Genomic DNA, 21,640 nt, shown 5'->3' with positions numbered 1-21,640 from the left:
GCTCCACTGATTTCAACTGGGCTTTGCACAGGGTGTCCACCTGTGCAGTTCTCAGTGAAGAATCAGGGCCAATGCTTGCTATACTGATGTAAAAGTTTGTCAGCATTAGATGTCAAGGCAGAAAACTGTCCAAGGTTAAGTGCAATCAAGAGGTTGCAACTCGCCATCTGTGAGCAGCCTCGAGGCCAGAAAGGGCCAATGTACACACAGGAAAAAACAAGTGACTTGAAGGGTATTAAACACCAGTTATACTTGCACTTCAACAGCATATAGCCAGATGCAGGAAAAAAGTGAGAAAAAGTAGGGAAATTGTTGCCAATACTAAAGCAATAAAATACTATAATGTCAGCAAGGCAGCTAAGTGACTCAGAACTCTATGCTGTGGGGCATTCTGAATATGCAGAACCACAGTTCACTAAATTTGAGAGAATGGGCAATTCCATGGCATTTCCTTTGACAGTCACCATTTAGCATGTATATAAATAAACTGAACCAGACTGTCCAGAGGTGGGTAAGTACTTTGTTTATTGTCCGGTAATCTATCTATGCTGGGCACCTACTGTTTCATTTGGGCTCATTGTAAGGGAATGAGAAGTCAGTCCTTCAATACAAATAGCATTTCCAGGAATCTTGCAACACTGGATATTCTTAATGACTAACGTTGTGCTGACACTTGTATGTTTTAGGTCAGTAATCAAACGGTACCGTCTGCAGTCCCTGGAGTACAGCTTTGTTATGCCACTGTAGTGGCCACTAGAGTGCAGAATATGCTCCTGCCTCGCAGTCATGTTAGCCCGTCCCTTCCCACTTCTAAACAGTACATGAAAACTGCTCCTGCAAAAGGTATTTTTCATTATTGCCACTACTGACCCAATATTTAGAACCTTTTCATTTCCTCCTATGAATGACTCCCTCGGTTCCATTTTTTGGGGTTAAAAGTATACTTTTTGTTTTTACATTGTTGGTGTAGGTTGGTAAAATACATTTTTGGGGAAGATTTATGTCAAATACTTGTCCAGGATCTCCAGAATCTTGGGTGCTTTTCAATAAAGTCATCTCCACTATATGTCATCCCATGGAAGCAGCATAACTCAGTGAACATAGCACTGGATTTGGAATCAGGAGACTTGGTTCTTCTCTCACTGTTGACCCTGACTCAAGACATACCCAAAGCCCCATGAATTCAGTAAGAATCTTTCCACTGGCTTTAGTGGGCTTTGTACCGTGCCCTCAGTGAGTGACCATAAGTACATCACCTAATCTGTCTGTGCTCTAAAACAAAGATTATGATGCTTATTTACATTGTGAAAGGTGATGAGAGCTACAAAGGAAAAATACTATAAAAGCAAACATAATCTTCATTGATTTAAGGATAGTTGAATTGCACCCAGCTGCTCAATATTATGATTCTATAAATAAATAACCTCTAAGAGGCTGCTTTAGCAATACCAGCCTTTGTGAAACTGACATTTAGCTAACAAATATGTAGACAGACTCTTTACCTGGGACCAGTCATACATGATATCAGCTGGAATTCCCGCAGTCCAGAGTTTTTGAACGATATTGATGGCTCTCGTCATTGACATCTGCCCAACACTCACAACCAACAGATCACAAGAGCCCATAGTAACCTGGAAGAAAAGCAGAAGTGAGAGGGGCAATGTGAGCAACCAGAGCTTGTTTTCAGGTGTAAACATGCTGATATTACTGGAGAACAAATACATTATTGTGCTGCTTTTCATGCAAATTAGGCAGAGATTAGGAGACGGTTCATTATTAAGCATTTTTTTTTAATTAAGCTCTTCAGCAAATCTGACCCTATTACAGAAAAAGCACTTGCAAAGCCTAAATCAGTGAGTTACCTGGCTTTACCTCTTCCCCATTTAGCAATATTAATGTACCTCTTCACAAAGAAGGATTAAAAATATACACATTCTGCTGCTGAGTGAAATTGTTATGATTTATGTAGAGAAGCCCATTTTATGACAAAAAGAAGGGCTAGGGACAAAAATATGATTTTTTTTTAAAAGGGGAAGAACATGACTGTACATACGGGAAAACATATCTTTTCCCCTTTCACAGATATTAATCACTGAATAAATTTCAAAAAGGAAATTTTTATGCCATTAAACAAGCCATGTACTACATTTCAGTTTACCAATTTTTAAAAAATCTACATAGAAGCAAAGGAAAATGCACCATATCTTGAGGCTTCTGTCTATTTTAGTATGAAATTATTTTGAGACACATCTGAACCTCTTAATATTTCTTGACTATCTATGGCTACATACAGATTACTAAAATGATAGAAATACGAATGAAACAGGAACCGAAACTTACAGAGTCCTCCATACTGGAAACTGCAGTAGTTATTTTATCTATAGCTATACTGACTCCAACAGCAGAAGGAAGAGGTCCTACTGTTTGCGGCCCTCTGAACTGTGGAATCTGAAGAGACAAGAAACAATGCTTTTAGTAAGGTATCAAAAAAGTATATGCGTAAAAAAAAAAGTTAATTACACACACCAGATGATCATATCTGCCTCCAGCTGCAAGAATTTCAGGCACAGTTCTTTGTCTGCGTTTGATGTATGCTATAAACTGAAAGATGACTCCATTATGCTGCTGCACTTTGTAAACGAGTCCTAAATTTATAGACACCTATAAAACAAAAATGCGTATTATTTCCTCACTGAGTCTTACACCAGTTCTAGTTACACGATTGTAAAGTATTAAAATGTACACATCAGCAGATCATGAAAACTTAACATGGTTTCTCTGCTTTTGAGGAGATTTAATACTGCAATTAAAATACTGATCCCTGAAGAGACAGATTCAGCCAAAAAAATCTGAGCGAGGAAAGAATGTCTTAAATCTAAAGGATCACAAGGGGACATGAACTACTGAAGATTTGTGTATACGTCCCAAATAGCAAATAAATAGCAAGGCTTTAGAGAAAATTAGCTATTTCAATTGTTACCCTCAGTATTTTAGAAACTTTTAAAATTTTCAAAATATAAAATTTTAAAATGTTCAAAGAATCCCTTAGTGCTCTCAGTGATATGTATGTAGAGAAAATTATTTTTCAACTAAGAATGCAACTGAAATAGTTCAATTACACAGATATAAGTATTCTTCAGTTGCAGGTCTCTTACCAATACAGGCCCTATTCTGAGACTGAGGATCTAAAACCAGGGGTTACCAGTAGTGTTCATCATATACAGTACCACAATTTGATGGTGCTTTTTTCTGTTCATCAGACTATCCATGGATTTGTCCCTGGGCAAAGGTTTATGAAGACAGAGCAGTTGTAAAGAGCTATAAATCAATGAATTTATAATCCGACTGCTTTACAAACCTGAAGTTTTATACCAAGCTTCTTTAAGAAACCCATGACTTCCTCCAGATCTTTCATGCCGTGCTTTACCAGCTGGGTGACACCAGTTTTTTGTTTTATCATTGTGTTTATCAATGGGCTTAAATCGTTCAACTCTCCCTTCTGCTCAATAAATCTGTACAGTTGACAAAGCTGAAAATATAAAATATACACAGATACAATACCATACACAAGCTTTAATAGAAGGCATATGAACAACAACATAGCGTTTGGTTTGTTGTGACTAAAGGTTTACCAGTTATACTTGTTTTACGGAACAGACTAATAATTATGCTTAAGAATCGGGGGGAGGGAGCGGACACATGAGAATTCCTAATCAGGGCATCAAAAAGTTGGACAGTGAGAGATCTGTCTCAAAACATTCTCTACATTCATGCACCTAACTTTGCCTAATACTATTTAGTATCCCACACATTTCTCTTTTGGAAACCTCAGTCTATAATATTCCATTTACCCTTTGAACATCTGCATAATCTGAAACACAAACATTAAAAAAGGGAGAAACCAAAAATATAGTAATGCTGAAAGAGACAAGTTAGACCATTTCCAAAGAGGTATGACAGTAAAGAGATCAATGGCATTTCAGCTGCAAATGCAATGGCATCATCTCTACACAATGAGTGGCATATTCTTAGTTGAGGTTTTAATGGGTTTCATAGTAATAGTAAATGAAGTACTATAGACTTATGACAATTTATAGGGAAATTCAAATATAATGTGTAATGTTGAACTACTTACGCTGTTTGACGACAGAGAAAGATTACAAAATTTGGCTTCCACTTCCCTTTTTGTTAACTTTTCGGTCTAAAGTACAACAAAAACCATCATTATTTTGTAGCATGTTTTTGAAAAATTCACTTTTGAGAGAAAAAGTTTACTAATTGATTGAGATGAGAATTAATAATGCAGCTCCTTGGTTACCCCTCCCCCCTTTGATGTAGCCATCTTCAATCAATTACTCTCTGAAATATCACTGTAAACAATGGCAAAATGTTTGCTTGTCTCTCAGTGATTCCATATCTGGATTGGTCATATTACAGGTAAAAAGTCTATTTAAAACATAGCTTTTGCTTAAAAAAAATACAAACCGAATGCTAAACAGAAATATTACATGAAGTTAAAAAAAACCTATGGAAGTTCTTTGTTGTGATTTAAACATTCCTCTGCAGTGTTCACAAATGAAACTGACTAGTCCATTTTCTCTGATCAAACTTCGTGAAGTAAAAGCAAAACAAAACAATAAGAATATATCTGAATGCAATGTTTTCAGTTTTAACAATCTAGGATGTTTTTAGTCATATAGGTAAAGAATTCTCTCCCCCCCCCCCCCACCAATAAATCTGTTTTAAGATAACAGTTCTCCTATAAGGAGATAGCAGAAAAAGCTTTAATACAAACTGATCATCTGGAATAATCCACTACTTTTAATATATGGTTAAAATACTCTCTGGTAAATTACCAAAGTGTTATTACTCATATTTAAAGATGGATCTATAATTAATGTGGCACTTTACAGTTATTAAACTGATCTCTGCATGAGTCATTAATATCTTACCATTGCATCATACAGAATGATGTAGACTTGATTGAGTTTCTCTTCTGGTATCCCACAGTGCAAGAGTATAGCTTTCAATAAGGCAGTGTGGTTCAAGTAAATACTATAGTTTCTTTCCTAACAGAGGAAAAAAATATCCGATGTTTTACTGGCATTCCAGTATGTAAAATAGCTTTTCTGTTTCATAAGACTAACATTGAATCTTCCCATCACCTTAACTCCCTTCTGTGTACTACAGAACTGGCAGGATTTGTGCCATTTTATATTTTTAATGTCGGGATTAAAAAACAAACTCTCACTCACCTAAAAGAAGATAGCTATTATTTCAAACAGTGCTGTAAAAATATTCAATAGTGTACACATTGCAAACAGACTGTTCATTGGAAATCGTACTTGAAAAAACTTTTCATTTACAGTTTATATTATACGGACTCAGTTTGCAAGTTTTATCAGAAGTCAAAACTTGGAAATATTTAGTGTGTTACATGGTAAGAAGGTCTTTTTCTAGTCATTGTTGCCTACATATTTCCTTATTTACAATTCCCTATCTAATGAAACAGCCTTTTATGGTTAAAAAATCAAAGACAATGAAAAACGTCTGTTAGTCAAGGAGGTAAGATGAGGGAATAACCTGTAGAACTGGAAATTCTTGGATGATTTCAGAAATAGCGTAGATTGTTTCTGCAATAGGTAAAAAGCTGTTTCCACTGGAAGTGATGATGTCAAATGCACATTCCAGGAGTTCTTTGGGGTGACAGCGGTCTAACTTCCGAGGTCTGTAAACACGCTCTATACAGTATCTACAAAAAACACCAAAGAAGGAATCAATACAATACCTTCAGTGCTGTCATTTATTCCGTCATTTTGTAGAAAGTTACATGTGCAACAAGTGGATGAGGCATAATTCCTCCCAGCCATTTTCTTACCTTTTCAAGTTTGATATATTATTTCTAGCTACAAATCTTGCAAAAGGAATCTGAAAACAAAAAAAAATGGTGGTTGAGACAAATATGCATAACTTCATTCTGACTTATGCTGAATTATAGATCATGCAGTTACACCTTTATTCTCTCATCTGTAATAATGTCTCAGAAAATGTGTATTTGTCACAGCTAAATTGTATTAAGCATCTCTGGTGTATCTTTCAGGAAAATGGTGTTCACCCTTTGAGTGGGGGAGAACTCGGTTTCTCAGTTATGCTGATACAGGAGGTATGCATTGCAAAAGGGGGTATGTATCTAGCAAAGAAAGGCATACTAACTACAACTGTTTGTGTGCTGTTAATAAAATCCTATTTCCAGGAACACAGAAGGAGATTATCAGCTGCCATATTCAGTCAATGCTTCTGTAACCAACACATTTTAGGAAACCACTCATTCCAACGAAGAGCTCAAAACTGTGGAGGCCCTTAGAGTAAGGAAGCATTTCGTCTGATTCTTCCTTTTATTACACCAATTGTATCACACTGGTCTAAAACTGGGGTAACAGAGGCAGAATTAGACATTATAACTAGCACTACTGAAGGATGACACTAAAAAAGTCTTTAGCCTCTATACTTTTAAAAATTAGGTTGTTGATTAATTACCGTTAACTCACACGATTAACTCAAAAAAATTAATCACTACTAATCACTGTTAAACAATAAAATACCAATTGAAATTTATTACATATTTTTGGATGTTGTCTTACATTTTCAAATATATTAGAATCATAGAATATCAGGGTTAGAAGGGACCTCAGGAAGTCATCTAGTCCAACCCCCTGCTCAAAGCAGGACCACTCCCCAGACAGATTTTTACCCCAGTTCCCTAAAAAATGGCCCCCTCAAGGACTGAACTCACAACGCTGAGTTTAGCAGGCCAATGCTCAAACCACTGAGCTATTCCTCCGCCCAACTTTGATTCATATTACAACAGAATATGAAGTGTACAGTGCTCACTTTATATTATTTTTTATTACAAATATTTGCACTGTAAAAATGCTAAAACAAATCATATTTTTCAATTCACCTCATACAAGTACTGTGTAGTACAATCTCTTTAGTGTGAAAGTGTAATTTACAAATGTAGATTTTTTTGTTACATAACTGCACTCAAAAACAAAACAACGTAAAACTCTAGAGCCTACTTCTTGTTCAGCCAATCACTAAGACAAATACGTTTGTTTACATTTACGGGAGATGCTGCTGCCTGCTTCTTATTTACAATGTCACCTGAAACTGAGAACAGGTATTTGCATGGCACTTTTGTAGCCAGCATTGCAAGGTATTTACATGCAGATATGCTAAACATTTGTATGAGCTTCATGCTTCGGCCACCATTCCAGAGGACTTCCATGCTGATGATGCTCATTAAATAAAAAATGTGTTAATTAAATTTGTGACTGAACTCCTTGGGGGAGAACTGAAGGTCTCCTGTTCTATTTAACCTGCATTTTGAATGCAGTTATTTTTTGTACATAATTATAGTGAAAGTTGAACTTACAAATGTAGAAAGAGATTGCACTACAGTACTTGTATGAGGTGAATTGAAAAATACTATTTCTTTTGTTTTTTACAGTGCAAATATTTGTAATAAAAATAAATATAAAGTGAACATTGTACACTTTGTATTCTGTGTTGTAACTGAAATCAGTATATTTGAAAATGAAGAAAACATCAAACAATTAAATAAATGGTATTCTACTATTGTTTAACAGCACAATTAATCATGATACATTTTTTTACTCGCTAGACAGCCCTACTAAAAATATAAACTGGAAATTGGGTACAAGGTACTTAAATATGCAACTGACAAGCTGCAAATGTGGTTAATAACTAAGGCTAAGATTTTGTCACGGTTATTTTTAGTAAAAGTCATGGACAAGTCACAGCAAAAATTCACAGAAGCCTGTGACCTGCCACTGACTTTTACTAAAAATAACCGTGACAAAATGGTGAGTGGGGGTTCTAGCACGCAATGCTGCTGCCACTCAGGGTGGCTGGGAGCTGCACGGGCCCCGCTGCCCATGGAGGCCAGAGCTCTAGGACTGGAGGCTGGGAGCTGCAGAGACCACCCGTGGGGCTAGGAGCTGTGGGGCCCCAGCCACAGCTCGGAACTTTGGGGCCACCCCCCGTGGCTGGGAGCTCCGGGATCCCCTGCCACTTGCAGCAGCTCAGAGCTGCAGGGTCCCCCCGTAATGGCTGGGAGCTCTGGGCGCCCTCCCCTGCAGCTGGGAGCTCCAAGGCCCTGCCGCAGCTTCAAGCTCCAGGGCTGGCAGCTGCAGCAGGCCCTGCAGCTCAAGAGCACTAGGGCCCCCAGCTGACAGGTCCAGCCTTGTGGCTCAGGGGCTGAAGCAGAAAAGGCCACGGAGGTCTCTGGAAATCATGGATTCAATGACTTCTGTGACATAATCGTAGCCTTATTAATAACTATAGAGGAGTCAAAGAGAGTACCATAGGTGAAGTAAAAGACCAGCTGTAGTCAAACAGTGCATGTTTTGTTGAACTAAGATGATTAGCCGCCTTGATGTTACCTGGTAGATATTATGATGAGAAAAATAACGCACATGGATTCTTGGAACTGTCATGCAGCCATGATACACAAAGGCTAATAGGCATGGTATGCAAGACTTGGTGAAAAGTGAATACTTCTAGATGACCAACTGTTCAAATAGTCTCAACAAGGAGCTAATCATTCTTGAGTAAAGTTAAGACATATCGTATGAGAGAAAGACAGCCTATAACTGGAAGGTGGGGACTGCACACAGGCAATCTTGGGGATTCCACAGAAGAGCCTGTCTTTTCCACTGTAACCTTCCCAGTCAAGGAGAGAGATTTATCCATAATATCTCACAAGCTACAGGCAAGAGAATCTTGTAATATTCTGTCATTTTAGGTTTAGTGCAGCTTCTTTCATATCAGTTTCTGTAAAACTACCAACAAAACCTTTTGTTTAAGCCGAACTGAACTGGGTATCTGCTATATCTGGAGCTGTGGCTGAAGAAAATCTGTGATTTCACTGGAGGCAGAGAAAGGTGAAGATAACTTTGTTGGCGCACGCCAGTTCATCAGTACAAACTGCAGTCTTTCTCTGAAGCAGTACCACAGACAGGGGCAGCTCCAGGCACCAGCGCACCAAGTGCGTGCCAGGGGTGGCAAGCCACGGGATGTGGTCTGCCAGTCGCTGTGAGGGCAGCAGTTAGGCTGCCTTCGGCGGCTTGCCCCAAGAGGTCCGCCAGTCCTGCGGCTTTGGCAGCAATTCGGCGGCGGGTACGCTGAGGGTGCAGGACCAGCGGACTTCCTGCAGGCATGCCACCAAATCTACATTACCAGCAGACCTCCTGCAGGCATGCCGCCAAAGGCTGCCTGACTGCTGTGCTTGGGGCGGCAAAATACATAGAGCTACCCCCGACCACAAAAGGTGCTTCCTGCAACTGAATGCAATGGGTCTTTTTCCAGCTGACCAGAAGAAAAGGGGTTGTTGTTCTTTTAGGGGACACACTCTGCAACTGGGTTACGGGGGGGAGGGGAAGGAAGGGGAAAATTTACTTGGACAGAGCAGGGAGGAGCAGGAAGTGGTTGGACCAGGTGGGCAACACTGCTCAGAAGTGGGGGTAGGTACATCCTGGGCAGTTTTGGAGAAGCCCCCTCTTGCAGCAGTTGGGCTGTGGGGAGGCATCCAAGTTAAATGTTGGTGCCTGTTTGTGGCAGGTGTCCACTGCAGGTACTGATACAGCAGGGACAGAGTTCTCTGATAAACTGGCTTTGGATTTAGGAGAAGGCATCCCCTTAAGGGATGGGGAAGAAGGGTTGGGGTTCAGTACAGCAGGAAGACAACCCCCCTCTTTTCCAGCCCCTTTTCACTCACAGGACAGGAGGGTAGCGGGTTCCCAGAAACGGGCTGGGACCAGACTGGGAGGACTGACAATTATGAAAATAATGATGTCCTTCACTGTATTCCCAGATATGTGAGGTTTGAATAAATTTGCAGCCTAATTAAACCACATCCATTGCAGAGGTGCTGGATCAATTTGTATAGTGGGGGTGCTGAGAGCCACTGAACCAAACCGTAAATCTTGTATATGACGAAAACCATTTCAAGCCCGAGAGTGCAACAGCACCCCTAGTCCCTATGATCCATTGCCTCCTGTCTTTCTCCTGCTGTGGCCAGGACAATGACTGTTTTTGTGAATATACAGGAAGATAAAATTACCAAATAGGCAACATAGGCAGTAGCCACATTAGGGCAATGGCAGTTACACACATAGTGTAGGCAGATTTCTGAAGAGGAAATGAAGTGGGATGCTGTTATTCTCGTTGGGTCACAAGTGTGAAGGAAGGGATTTTAAAAAGTGAGTTACATAATCTTTTCCCTCACATGTGAATAAGTGAAAAAACAAATCTACAACACCGTCATCCACTATATTTGTAGTGTAGCATTTTTTCTTAAATTTGTTTTTTTTAAGATGTGTTTTAAGTGTGGAAAAAGTAGCAATGTTTTTCAGTATTCAGTGTACTTCCACTCTTTGTAGTTCATTTTTGTGACTGGTGTGATGCTTACACATGGAGACAAATGCAGGCACAGTTCTGACTGGACACACTCCCTGGACTGTTGGGTGAAATCAATTATGATGCAAAAAGTAAGGCAAACTTGCAAAGGTTACTTTTTTCCAGTGGCCATTTTTTCTATCCTCTCTATCATTTCTGGAAATGTCATCAACTCAGGGTAGAGGAGAGAGATTGGGAGTCAAGGAAAAAAGAGATAGACAGAATACAATCAGATGCCTGAGTGTTGGGAGAAAGAAGTAGAAGACTGTGCCTAAAACTTGATTAGTGAATCAAAGACAATAATAGAAACTACAACATTCCCCAAACCTACTAGCTTAAAGTATAAAGGGTATATTGCTTACCCTGAGATCATAAGGAAGCATCAACAGCATCCCGCTGTGATCCATGAAATATGAAGCTTCATTATGGTCATACAGTTTCTTATTTCTAGGCATTAGCAGTGGGGTATGCAGCTTGATAGCTCCTATGCAAATTGGTAAAACACAATTCGAACAGAGGTCACACCTTCTCTTCAGAAGCCATTAAAAAGAGAAAAAATCAAAACTCCAAGTGTATAAGAATCTAAAGTAAAATTTGTTTATAATCTGTTACCTTTTGAAATAGATTAATTTTGGGGTCTATGAATAAACTGATATACTTAAGTGTTACCTTTTTTATTTTTTTTCTTGGGGAGCGGGAGGAGACGCAGAAGAGATATGTGAGGATAATTACAGAATTCCACAGACTAACTCCATACCCTAGACAGAATTCTGATATCATCATCAGTTTTACCTCTCTCTTCAACCTCCAGCTTCCACAAAGGCTTACAAAAGGACAGGTAAGAGTCTCATTAAGCTTGTCAATACTATTATATTTGTCAGGTATGGTTGCTGCTAGCAAGGTGAGCTGAGGATCCTTCTTCCCAAGTACTGAAAGGTAGAATCTAGGAATCTCACAGAGTGGCCCACATGGCAGCATAAAAGTTTGCGGTTCAGTTGCTGGGCTAATGCTGTTAACACCTTTGTTTATTTTTTTAAAGTCATCTTTAAAAACGGGTTATCATCAGAAAAAACAATTTTGCAAAATACCGCTTTTCATTGTGTGTTTTTGAAGTTACAGCTACTGCCCTTAATGACCAGAGTAATTTATATTATCTTTTTACTACTGGATGTCCATACAAATACAGGACATCGAGTTGGATTATTTTCTGACTTGCATATAATCAACATTATTGTCAAGTTCCAATGAAGAATTTTTATTACTTGCTATAATACTTGAGTAAGAACAAACCCAGCTTGGCCTTAAGATCCCTGGTTTAAGTCCGAAGGGCTAGAAGTTAGAAAATCTTTCCAACTGTAAATGAGCAAATTTGATCTGGAAGTCAGAGTCTGTTGCACTTTCCAGATAAATTACCTGTTCTCTAATCAGACCTATATCCTATAAACCTTATAACAATGTAAATAAATCAAAACCTCCTTCCCTCCCTCCTGAAAATATTTGTTTCAACTCTAAAAATATTTTTGAGCACAGAAGTATGTACCCATCAAAATCTGTACATGTTGATTCAGCCACAGCAAATATAAATATTAGAGATGTTTCCCAAAACCAGAATCTTTTGTGAAAACCTTTAGATTTCTCCTAAATAGTTGGTTTAAGAAAAATTAAAAAAAAAAAAGGTAGGCCATTTGATTGTTTGGCTTAATGTGTTTTGGTTTCTGATTCTTGCCACTGATTGGTCAGTTTAGCCATATGATGAGAGCTTATCAATTTTTTCCCCATTTCAAATGTTTAAAAAAATTGATTTTTGCTTTCTGGAAATAATTTAATGGAAAATTCAACAAATGATTGTTATAATGTGACTGAAAAGCTTTCTAAGTTTTCCAACATTTTTATGGTTCCCGCCCCCCTTCCCCCTCATCATATTCCATTTATAGTAGATTAATAATTGACATTTCAAACCAGTTGCTCTTATGGAAGCCACAATGAAGGTCGAAGTTCTAAATATGCATCTACCATCTCATGCAACCTTGTGATAGGTTTTTTAATAGTGAAAACATTTCACTGTCTCTCAAATCCATTTAATACCATTTTCTGAGTAAGGAAAAAAACAAAAGGAACAGTAACATCTGAACATAAACCTACCATGTCTTCTAAAGATCCGGCTGACAGTCTCACATACATGCTGCTGTATCTTGGCTGCTCGAATGGAAAAACTACCCTGAAAACAACCACCACCCCAAAATAAGGAGCACTTAAGTATATTCCAATACAGAAGACATCAACATATGAATCAAATGACCATAACAAACTACAATGAGCACTGTATACAACATAATGTCCTTATTCTTTCCACACAACATTCCCATTATACACTGATTACTAGTTAAAAAGTGCAATGGAAAGAAGGAAACAAAACACATTTAGAACAATTATTTTTAAGTGTTTTAGAATAAGAAGAGAATCTTGACTGCAGCCACTAAACGGGATTGTCTGACAGTGTAGAAATGGCTGTTGCCCCGAAACAAAAATATTTTACTGACACTTAGATGTGAGTATCATGACTATTATAATAGCTAAGAGTAAGAAGCAATCATATGCACACAGGTTTGTGGCCATTTGTTGCCATAGCGAAATTTAGTTTAATTGTTCACTAAGTATGTGAAACTCAAATGGGGAGCAGGATATGAATTAGATTGGAGATATCAGACTAATGGCATTAAATTATCAGTTTAGAAAGGGACGCTAAGCACTGACGTAAAACATTATGAAGTACAGGTTTTGAGCTGAATCACATCTACATTTTCTTGGTTGGAGTTATTAAAAATCAATTTAAAACTGACCTTTAGCATGTCACTGTCATAGGTGTAATCCATTGCCGGAGAGATGCGTTGTGAAAATATCTGACCCATCATAGTCCGGTAAGCTTTCCCATCTACATTTGCTAAAGTATGATGAAGCACTTCATGAAGTTCCGATTCCTCCATCTGGGGTGGCGGGAGACGTTCACTTTTTAACAGCTCCACAGCGGTTGGTCGTTCTGCAGGATTATGGTCCAACAACCAAGTAATAACTGATCTCTACAAATTAAACCAAAATATATTACTAAATTAACTACTATTAAAAACATCTCATGGGATGAATACCTCAGTAAACATTATCAGTTACATTATCATGTCAGTAAGATACTCATGTATCGAAAAGTTTAGATATTATTTGAATCTTGTGAGAAAAATTATTTTTTCCTCACTAGTTCTGAATAACTTTAACTGGGATATCAACAGAGTAAGAATGCTATTATCCCTAAAAATTTATCCTCCCCTAGGCAAGAGTCTTGGGATGCTGTGTAATAATTTCATAACAGACACAAAATGATGCAAAAATTCAATATAATGTAAAGTAAGATACTAAATACTATTAATTTATAGAAGATATACAGGTAAAAAACATGCAATAAGGATTTAAAAAATACAGCTATAAAAGCAGGAATCTTACTGGTTAATGAAGATTCCATTTGTTGGCTATTTGGTATAACTTCAAGTATTGGGATTCTTTTAGTAAACTGCTGAAAAAAAATAAATAGGGATGGTTTCCCTAGCCTCTGTTTGCCAGAAGCTGGGAATAGGCAACAGGGGATGGATCGCTATATGATTATGTGTTCTGGTCATTCTCTCTGAACCACCTGGCACTGGCCACTGTCAGAAGACAGGATACTGGGCTAGATGGACCTTTGGTCTGACCCAGTATGGCCATTCTGATGTTCTTATGATGCTCTAACAAAAAGCCATATCACTGTTCAGCAGGGCAAAGCAGCCAGAAAGCTGGTGTAACTGGCTACCCAAGGACTCTCCTAATGTAAAGAAAATCTCCAGATGGTGTACAGAAAAGTATGGTATCTCTGCAGCACCCCATTCCTGCCCCATGGAGTAGGGGCATGGTTGAGAGATATTAGCTATAAAATAACCTAAGATAGCATTTGAATCCGTTAGGCTCCAGCTGTCCCCAGCTGCCAGAGTGAGCTCCTGGTGGCCATTGCCCATGGACACAACTTATAGCTATCATTTCACCTTACAAATCTTTTTTTCTACCATACATCCCACTATGTTTGAAACAAAGAGTTTTCAAAGGGTTAATTTAATTGCTGTACAGTGTAGCTTCAATTTGTTTGAGCCTAGAGTCACAATAGTCCTTCAGAGTTTAAAAGGTACGCCGACGAACTCTGCAGTTTGTTAATCCATTATGACTGCACTCAGGAACTTTGTGTTTGAAATATATTTCAATGTCAATTGTATTAATTGCTTTAGCCTTTTGAGTTTTCTTTTTTACTTTGTTCCAGTGTCATGTGATGACTTGGCAGAGCTTACTAATTTAAAATGAAGTGAAAAAATAATCATTAACATTTCTTAACAGAGAACACCTAATAATTAAAATGTCTATAAAATTACCTGCTTTTCATGTTTCACTTCATCAAAGTCTTTTGGAAATTCAATAGGAAACTAAAAAAGAGAAATATATTTGAATTAGAATAAGGACGCAAGCTAACCTTATTAACACAGGTATATATCAGAAACAGTAAGTCTAGATATTTTTATTACTCAAAGCAAAAAAATTGAGTTAGCTGTTATAGTTAAAATTGCCAAGACAGTGTTCTATTATTATTCATAAGCATGTATATGGTGCTTTGTAACACACAGAATAAGAGTTTCCAAGGTACAACCATAGTCTCATACCCTCTGTGTGACAAGCTGCTAGGTGTGAACCAGGAAGGACTGATTGACCTCTTGATCTAAAAGCTTGAGCCACTGATTCTTGTGCTTCCATTAACCTAGAGGCAACAGTTTACTCAAACCAAAAAACACAGTCCTGTCACTAGAAGGGGACAAATCCCACAATAAGTTAATGTGGTTTATACCGAAAACCCCAATTTTCTTCATGTGACAATTATGCATTTTCCTCCCTTTAGCTTACTATAAAAAAAATCTTCAAACATTTGGTTGCAATATAAAGCATATTGTTAATATTTTGCATACTTTTTCCTTCTCTATTACTCAGTGAAGTATTTGATGAAGACCCTCCCCTCCAATCTCCCCAGCCCCCAATATTTATACATACTCGTCTTAGTTGGCTGAGAACAAAGATCCTTTCTGATGCAGTACTCATGGGACGGTAGGACATCTCAAAGAATATTATACCCAGACTGAAAAGGTCAACTTTCTAGGGAAATAAAAATCAAGTAAGTAGTAAACCTAACTGCAAGAGAAGTGTCTCTGATCTATGGTGATAGTAACTTAGCAGCAGACAAAAATGAACACATTTTCCATTCTATTCTAAGTACTTATATGGCCTCCATTACTACAGTATCTGCTTCACAATCTTTAATGGACTTTATCCTCACCACAGTCTCATGAGGTAGGTAGGAAGTACATTTTATTTTGAAAACATTTCTATTTTAGAAAATATTCTGTTTATACATGGCACCAAATATTTCTTTTCTTGAACCACACTTGTATCAAAACAGGATCTTTTTTTATTTAAGAATTTATCTACTCTTGATACTTGTTCTCCATCTTAAGTATCTAGAAGGAATCATAGAATCATTGAATATTAGGGTTGGAAGAAACCTCAGGAGGTCATCTTGTCCAATCTCCTGCTCAAAGTAGGCCTAATACCAGCTAAATCATCCCAGCCAGAGCTTTGTCAAGCCAGGCCTTAAAAACCTCTAAGGATGGAGATTCCACCACCTCCCTAGGTAACCCATTCCAGTGCTTCACCACCCTCCTAGTGAAATAGTGTTTCCTAATATCCAACCTAGAAGGAGCTGCATCTTGTCTGCCTTTGCAGGAAGGCTCTTCTGCGCTCTGAGAAGGACTTTGTTGCCCTCCCTCAAAAGAAAACACCTGCTTTTTTTGTTCTCTTTTGATGTCACTTTGTGTACAATTACACTGCTGCAGTCTATTTTTGCCCAATCCTATTAGCAATTATATTTTCACTTTCTCAGGCTAGTGGTTTGCCTATTCTTTAGCCTCATCATACATTCTCATAGTTTAGTCCTACTAAGTGAGTGATTAAAGTAGGCAAAGGACACCGTGCAAACCCATTTTTGGACATATATATATCAAGTCTAAAATGGAATTATGGGAAAGATATATTTCACTGAAACCCATTTTGGTAACGAAGCATTTTCTAACTAGCATGACTAAAACTACAGACCACATCTCAAGATGGACCAGTCATCTGCAGTTCTCATTGATTCCAGCAAAAGTTGCAGCACCACTCAGAAACTAGCCCTATAAAAGTTAGACGATTTCAACAAGTATTTTGGGGCTGCTTTTAAGAGATGATTTTTCACCACAATACATTATTAGCCCCCCTCCCATCTCCCTTTTTTTTTTTTGGAATATTGATAAACAGTCTTTCTTAATTCTTGAGGATTTTCCTTAATGAAAATATATCAGTTGATAACATTGGCCAAATTTTGGGCAATGAGTCTATTTTGTCAAGCTTTTACAAAACCTAGGACAAAAAAATGTTTCCATGAATTGTTTTTTTAATTTAAATATAAATACAATTTTTGACCAAATAAATACTCTTCTGCTGTGTTTTAAATGCAAATGTAACAGCAGTGCGTCCTACTGCTTGTGAAACCAAGTCAAACATATGGTAAAATGGTTAAAAACAAGTCAAACTGGCCAATCTGTGTTTATTGTCTAACCCGAGAGAAATGCAAAAAAGTAAACAAACAAATATCGGACTCTAAAAATGCCTATGTAGTGCACACTGCCAGCAATGCCACAAACCTGGGAGTTTCAAATACCAAGTGGCATTGATCATTATCGGATACTGATGCATTAGGTCCAGAAAAACCATAATCATCTGTAGTTATGCACTGAAATCATGGGGTTTTAACTGTTTGTGTGTAGGTAACCTGACACATGAATGTCCATCTTTATTTAAATTTTCTAGTTTAGCAGAGAAAAATACACGCCAGAAAATCATACAACACTAGGAGTCTAGTAGATCAGTAAGTTGGGACCATTTTACCTCACTGAGAATCCCCCTGCCCCCTCCCCCAATATAAACTTCATCCTAACACTTGAGGGAAGTATTACAATATACAGAATTATCTTTTCTGTTTAAGAATGTGTATTGTTGCAAGATTAATGCTAATACTGCTATAGGTGCATAGCGACTCAACTACACAGCAAAAAACAAAACAAAAACACCACACCCCTGTGGCAACGAGTCTCAGCCAGGTCAACTGACTTGGGCTCATTGGGCTCATGTGTGGGGCTTAAAAAAGCAGTTTAGCTGTTCAGCCTCAGGCTGAAGCTCAGGCTCTGAGACTCTCCTGCCTCACAGGGTCTTGGAGCCCACTTGGGCTGGATCCTGGGAACACCTACAATGCTATATTTAGCCCCATAGCGTGAGCTTGAGTCAGTTGACCTGGGCTCTGAGACTCATTGCTATGGGTTTTTTTCTGCTGTATACATATATCCACAGTGGCTGCCGAGGTTCAGTTTTCAGCCCCAAAGTAAATTTTATTTAGCGGATGAAAATGGTTTTGGCAAAAACGGAGGGAAGGGAGAGATTCCAGAGGACTGGAAAAGAGCAAATATAGTGCCCATCTATAAAAAGGGAAATAAGGACAACCCAGGGAATTACAGACCAGTCAGTTTAACTTCAGTACCTGGAAAGATAATGGAGCAAATAATTAAGCAATCAATTTGTGAACACCTAAAAGATAATAAGGTGATAAGTAACGTTGAGAGTGGATTTGTCAAGAACAAATCATGTCAAACCAACCTAATATCCTTCTCTGACAGATTAACAAGCCTTGTGAATGGAGGGAAGTGGTAGATGTGGCATATCTTCATCGTAGTAAGATTTTTGATACTGTCTCACATGACCTTCTCATAAACAAACTAGGGAAATGCAACCTAGCTGGAGCTACCTAGATGGTTGCATAACTAGTTGGAAAACCATTCCCAGATAGCAATCAGTGGTTCACATTCAAGCTGGAAAGGCACATCAAATGGGATCCTGCAGGGATTAGTTCCGTGCCCGGTTCTGTTCAATATCTTCATCAATGATTTAGATAATGGTATAGAGAGTACATTGATAAAGTCTGCGGACAATACCAAGCTGGGAGGGGTTGCAAGTGATTTGGAGGATAGGATTAAAATTCAAAATGATCTGGACAAACTGGAGAAATGGTCTGAAGTAAATAGGATGACATTCAATAAGGACAAATGCAAAGTATTCCACTTAGGAGTACATAGAAAATGGGAAATGACTGCCTAAGAAGGAGTCCTACGGAAAAGGATCTGGGGGTCATAGCTAAGCTAAATATAAGTCAACTGTGTAACACTGTTGCAAAAAAAAGCAGCCATCTATTCTGGGATGTATTAGCAGGAGTTTTTAAAGCAAGACACGGGAAGTACTTCTTCCGCGCTACTCTGATTAGGCCTCAATGGGAGTGCTGTGTCCAGTTCTGGGCACCACATTTCAGGAAAGATGTGGACAAATTGGAGAAATTCCAGAGAAGAGCAACAAAAATGATTAAAGGTCTAGAAAACATGACTTATGAGGGAAGGTTGAAAAAACTGGGTTTGTCTAGTCTGGAGACGAGAAGGCTGAGTGAGGACATGATAACAGTTTTTAAGTACACAAAAGGCTGTTATAAGGAGGAGAGAGAAAAATTATTCTCTTTAACCTCTGAAGTTAGAACAAGAAGCAATGGGCTTAAATTGCAGCAAGAACGGTTTAGACTGGACATTAGGAAAAACTTGCTAATTGTCAGGGTGGTAAAGCACTGGAATAAATTGCCCAGGGTGGTTGTGGAATCTCCATCATTGGATATTTTTATGAGTAGGTTATACAAACACCTGTCAGGGATGGTCTAGATAATAATTAGTCCTGGCATGAGTGCAAGGGACTGGATTAGCTGACCCCTTAAGGTCCCTTCTAATCCTACAATTCTATGATTCTCTGCAGTAACTTGAGTGAAAACAGAAAATAACTGAAATTCTGTTAACTGTGAATTTTGCAGAAAGTATATGAAATAATGCAAGATTTTTGACTGACAAACTTTAAACAAACAAACAAACAAACAACGGAAATGCAACCTAGATTGAAATTTAGCAAGCAAATTTAGCAATATAAAACTGTTATTTCTGTAGTCAACAAACAAGTGATAACAAATCTTACTTCTAAAGAGAGAAGAATGTTTTTGAAGTGTCCCTAACTTTGACTAGTGTCTTGATTTTATTAATATAATGAACTTACCCAACTAATCACATTAAAAATGGGTACAGTGTACATTTTTTTAAATTACTGTATATTAAGGACCTGTGGCATTTTAAGCCTTTACATTTAAATCACTAGATAGTCCATGGATGGTCAGATCATCATACATTATGCAACTCAAATAGACACCTCTATTGCTATTCTCTCTAAATGCCCTTGTATTAAGTCCTATTAATATTACCTGATTATATGAAGATTTAGTACTTCCTTGGACTTCAGGGCTCACATATAGTGCAGTACCAACCATCCCTGTCAAATTATCTGTATGGATATAAAAGAGTTACTAGTTTCACGGAACCTGCAAGTGGAATACAGCATCTAATGGCTAAGAAAATGTAGCTTTTTTTTTTTTTAACTCTTCTTTAAATGGGAATTCAGTCTTTGTGAAAGTTGAGGAGTGAAATATCCTACATATTTATAGACAAAACAGGCATAACTTGGACATGTCTCCTTTCTGTATGCCAATCACCTTGTCTTTATAGGATTCCATTATGACGCAGTATGTTAATACACCCCTACCCAGATATAACACGATCGTAGGGAGCCAAAAATCCCTACCGCGTTATAGGTGAAACGCTGTTATCTTGGGGTAGTGGTGGCAGGGCTGCAGTGGTGATTTAAAGGGCCCGGGGCTCCTACTGCGGGGTGCCCCAGGCCCTTTAAATCGCCATCAGAGCCCCGCTGCCACAGCCCCAGGGTAGCGGCAGCAGGGCTCCAGCGGTGATTTAAAGGGCCCAGGGCTCCCCGCAGCAGCCGGAACTCTGGACCCTTTAAAGTGCTGCCGGAGCCCCACTGCTACCGCGCTATATGCGAACCCGTGTTATATCAGGTCGCGTTATAGCGGGGTAGAGGTGTACTGAGACTAAAGTCACAACCAAATTTAATTCTCATTATATTCATCCTCAACATAGTTGCAAGGTAGATCAAATGAGAAAGTATAAAGAGTACACCCCCCCTCCCCCCGCACACAGACACACTCTGTGGAGGTTTGTACCACTGAAGTCTTGCAAAAGTCCTGCATGGGTGGGGGAAGGGTGGGAGAAAGTATAGGCAGAGTGTCCACATAGGAATCTCTGCAACTCATGCAGGTCAGAGATGGGATCTGCCCTGACTTATAGAGTTAGGTTAAGAGAGAAAGTGAATTTACTTTTACGTAGATCAAGTGGCAATGACCTCCTGCCAAAGAGGGTATAGAAGGAGAGCAGCTGCTATTCCAGCTCATAACATGGAGTAGAGACAGACATCCCTGCCCAAAGCCAGATGATTTGGATAATACACACACACACACACACACACACACACACACACACACACACACACACACACACACACACACACACACACACACACACACACACACACACACACACACACACACACACACACACACTTTGTTTTGTGGTGCAAAATGAAATAAATAAATTAAACCTGAATATAGAAAGGGCCTTTTGTTTTGCATAGGAGAGGGGCGGATTTCACTCCATTTGGGTACAGAAAGCAAGACTGTTGGATGTACAATTTTTCTTAGCATCAGTTAGAGTAAACAATATTTTTTGCACTTACCTGAAGGGTCAGATTTGGCCAGATGGCTTCCTGACTGATCTTCTCCTTGTTTAGTGTCTGCCTGAAACAGGAAAGTAAACACACACAAAGGTCAGATATTTTATAATTTTCATGAGTGCAATGAATATAGTGACTTAACTAAAAAGACTTCTTCAGAATAAAGCATTTTCATCATTTATTAGCCTCTATTCCCAAATATAAATACAAGTCTGTAACTTTTGGCACCTACGTTTAAAATGTTTGGCTTATACTTCTAAAGATCAACTACCACAATTCTAGATAACACTTTAACCAG

General features: G+C 38.5%; 1 protein-coding gene across 5 annotated transcripts in view; it reads right to left on the bottom strand.

The window, feature by feature from the left end:
• EIF2AK4 (eukaryotic translation initiation factor 2 alpha kinase 4) overlaps positions 1-21,640 on the bottom strand; it is a 75,322-nt gene that overhangs the window by 11,423 nt on the left and 42,259 nt on the right. For 4 of the 5 annotated variants that reach the window (XM_030559428.1, XM_030559432.1, XM_030559431.1 and 1 more), the window contains 15 exons: positions 21,346-21,406; positions 19,964-20,043; positions 15,589-15,690; positions 14,922-14,972; positions 13,320-13,556; positions 12,622-12,697; positions 10,842-10,963; positions 5,879-5,928; positions 5,584-5,752; positions 4,953-5,069; positions 4,136-4,201; positions 3,359-3,529; positions 2,527-2,661; positions 2,341-2,448; positions 1,503-1,631 (listed from right to left, as the gene is read on the bottom strand). In XM_030559428.1, coding sequence (XP_030415288.1) covers positions 1,503-1,631; positions 2,341-2,448; positions 2,527-2,661; positions 3,359-3,529; positions 4,136-4,201; positions 4,953-5,069; positions 5,584-5,752; positions 5,879-5,928; positions 10,842-10,963; positions 12,622-12,697; positions 13,320-13,556; positions 14,922-14,972; positions 15,589-15,690; positions 19,964-20,043; positions 21,346-21,406 — 1,674 coding nt within the window. The remainder of the gene's footprint in view (positions 1-1,502; positions 1,632-2,340; positions 2,449-2,526; positions 2,662-3,358; positions 3,530-4,135; positions 4,202-4,952; positions 5,070-5,583; positions 5,753-5,878; positions 5,929-10,841; positions 10,964-12,621; positions 12,698-13,319; positions 13,557-14,921; positions 14,973-15,588; positions 15,691-19,963; positions 20,044-21,345; positions 21,407-21,640) is intronic. The other variant, XM_030559429.1, reaches the window with a different exon arrangement.

This window comes from Gopherus evgoodei, chromosome 4, assembly GCF_007399415.2.
Source record: "Gopherus evgoodei ecotype Sinaloan lineage chromosome 4, rGopEvg1_v1.p, whole genome shotgun sequence".
Lineage (NCBI taxonomy): Eukaryota > Metazoa > Chordata > Testudines > Testudinidae > Gopherus > Gopherus evgoodei.
Note: the sequence above shows the minus strand (reverse complement) of the source record. Positions and strands in the feature narration are given on the sequence as shown.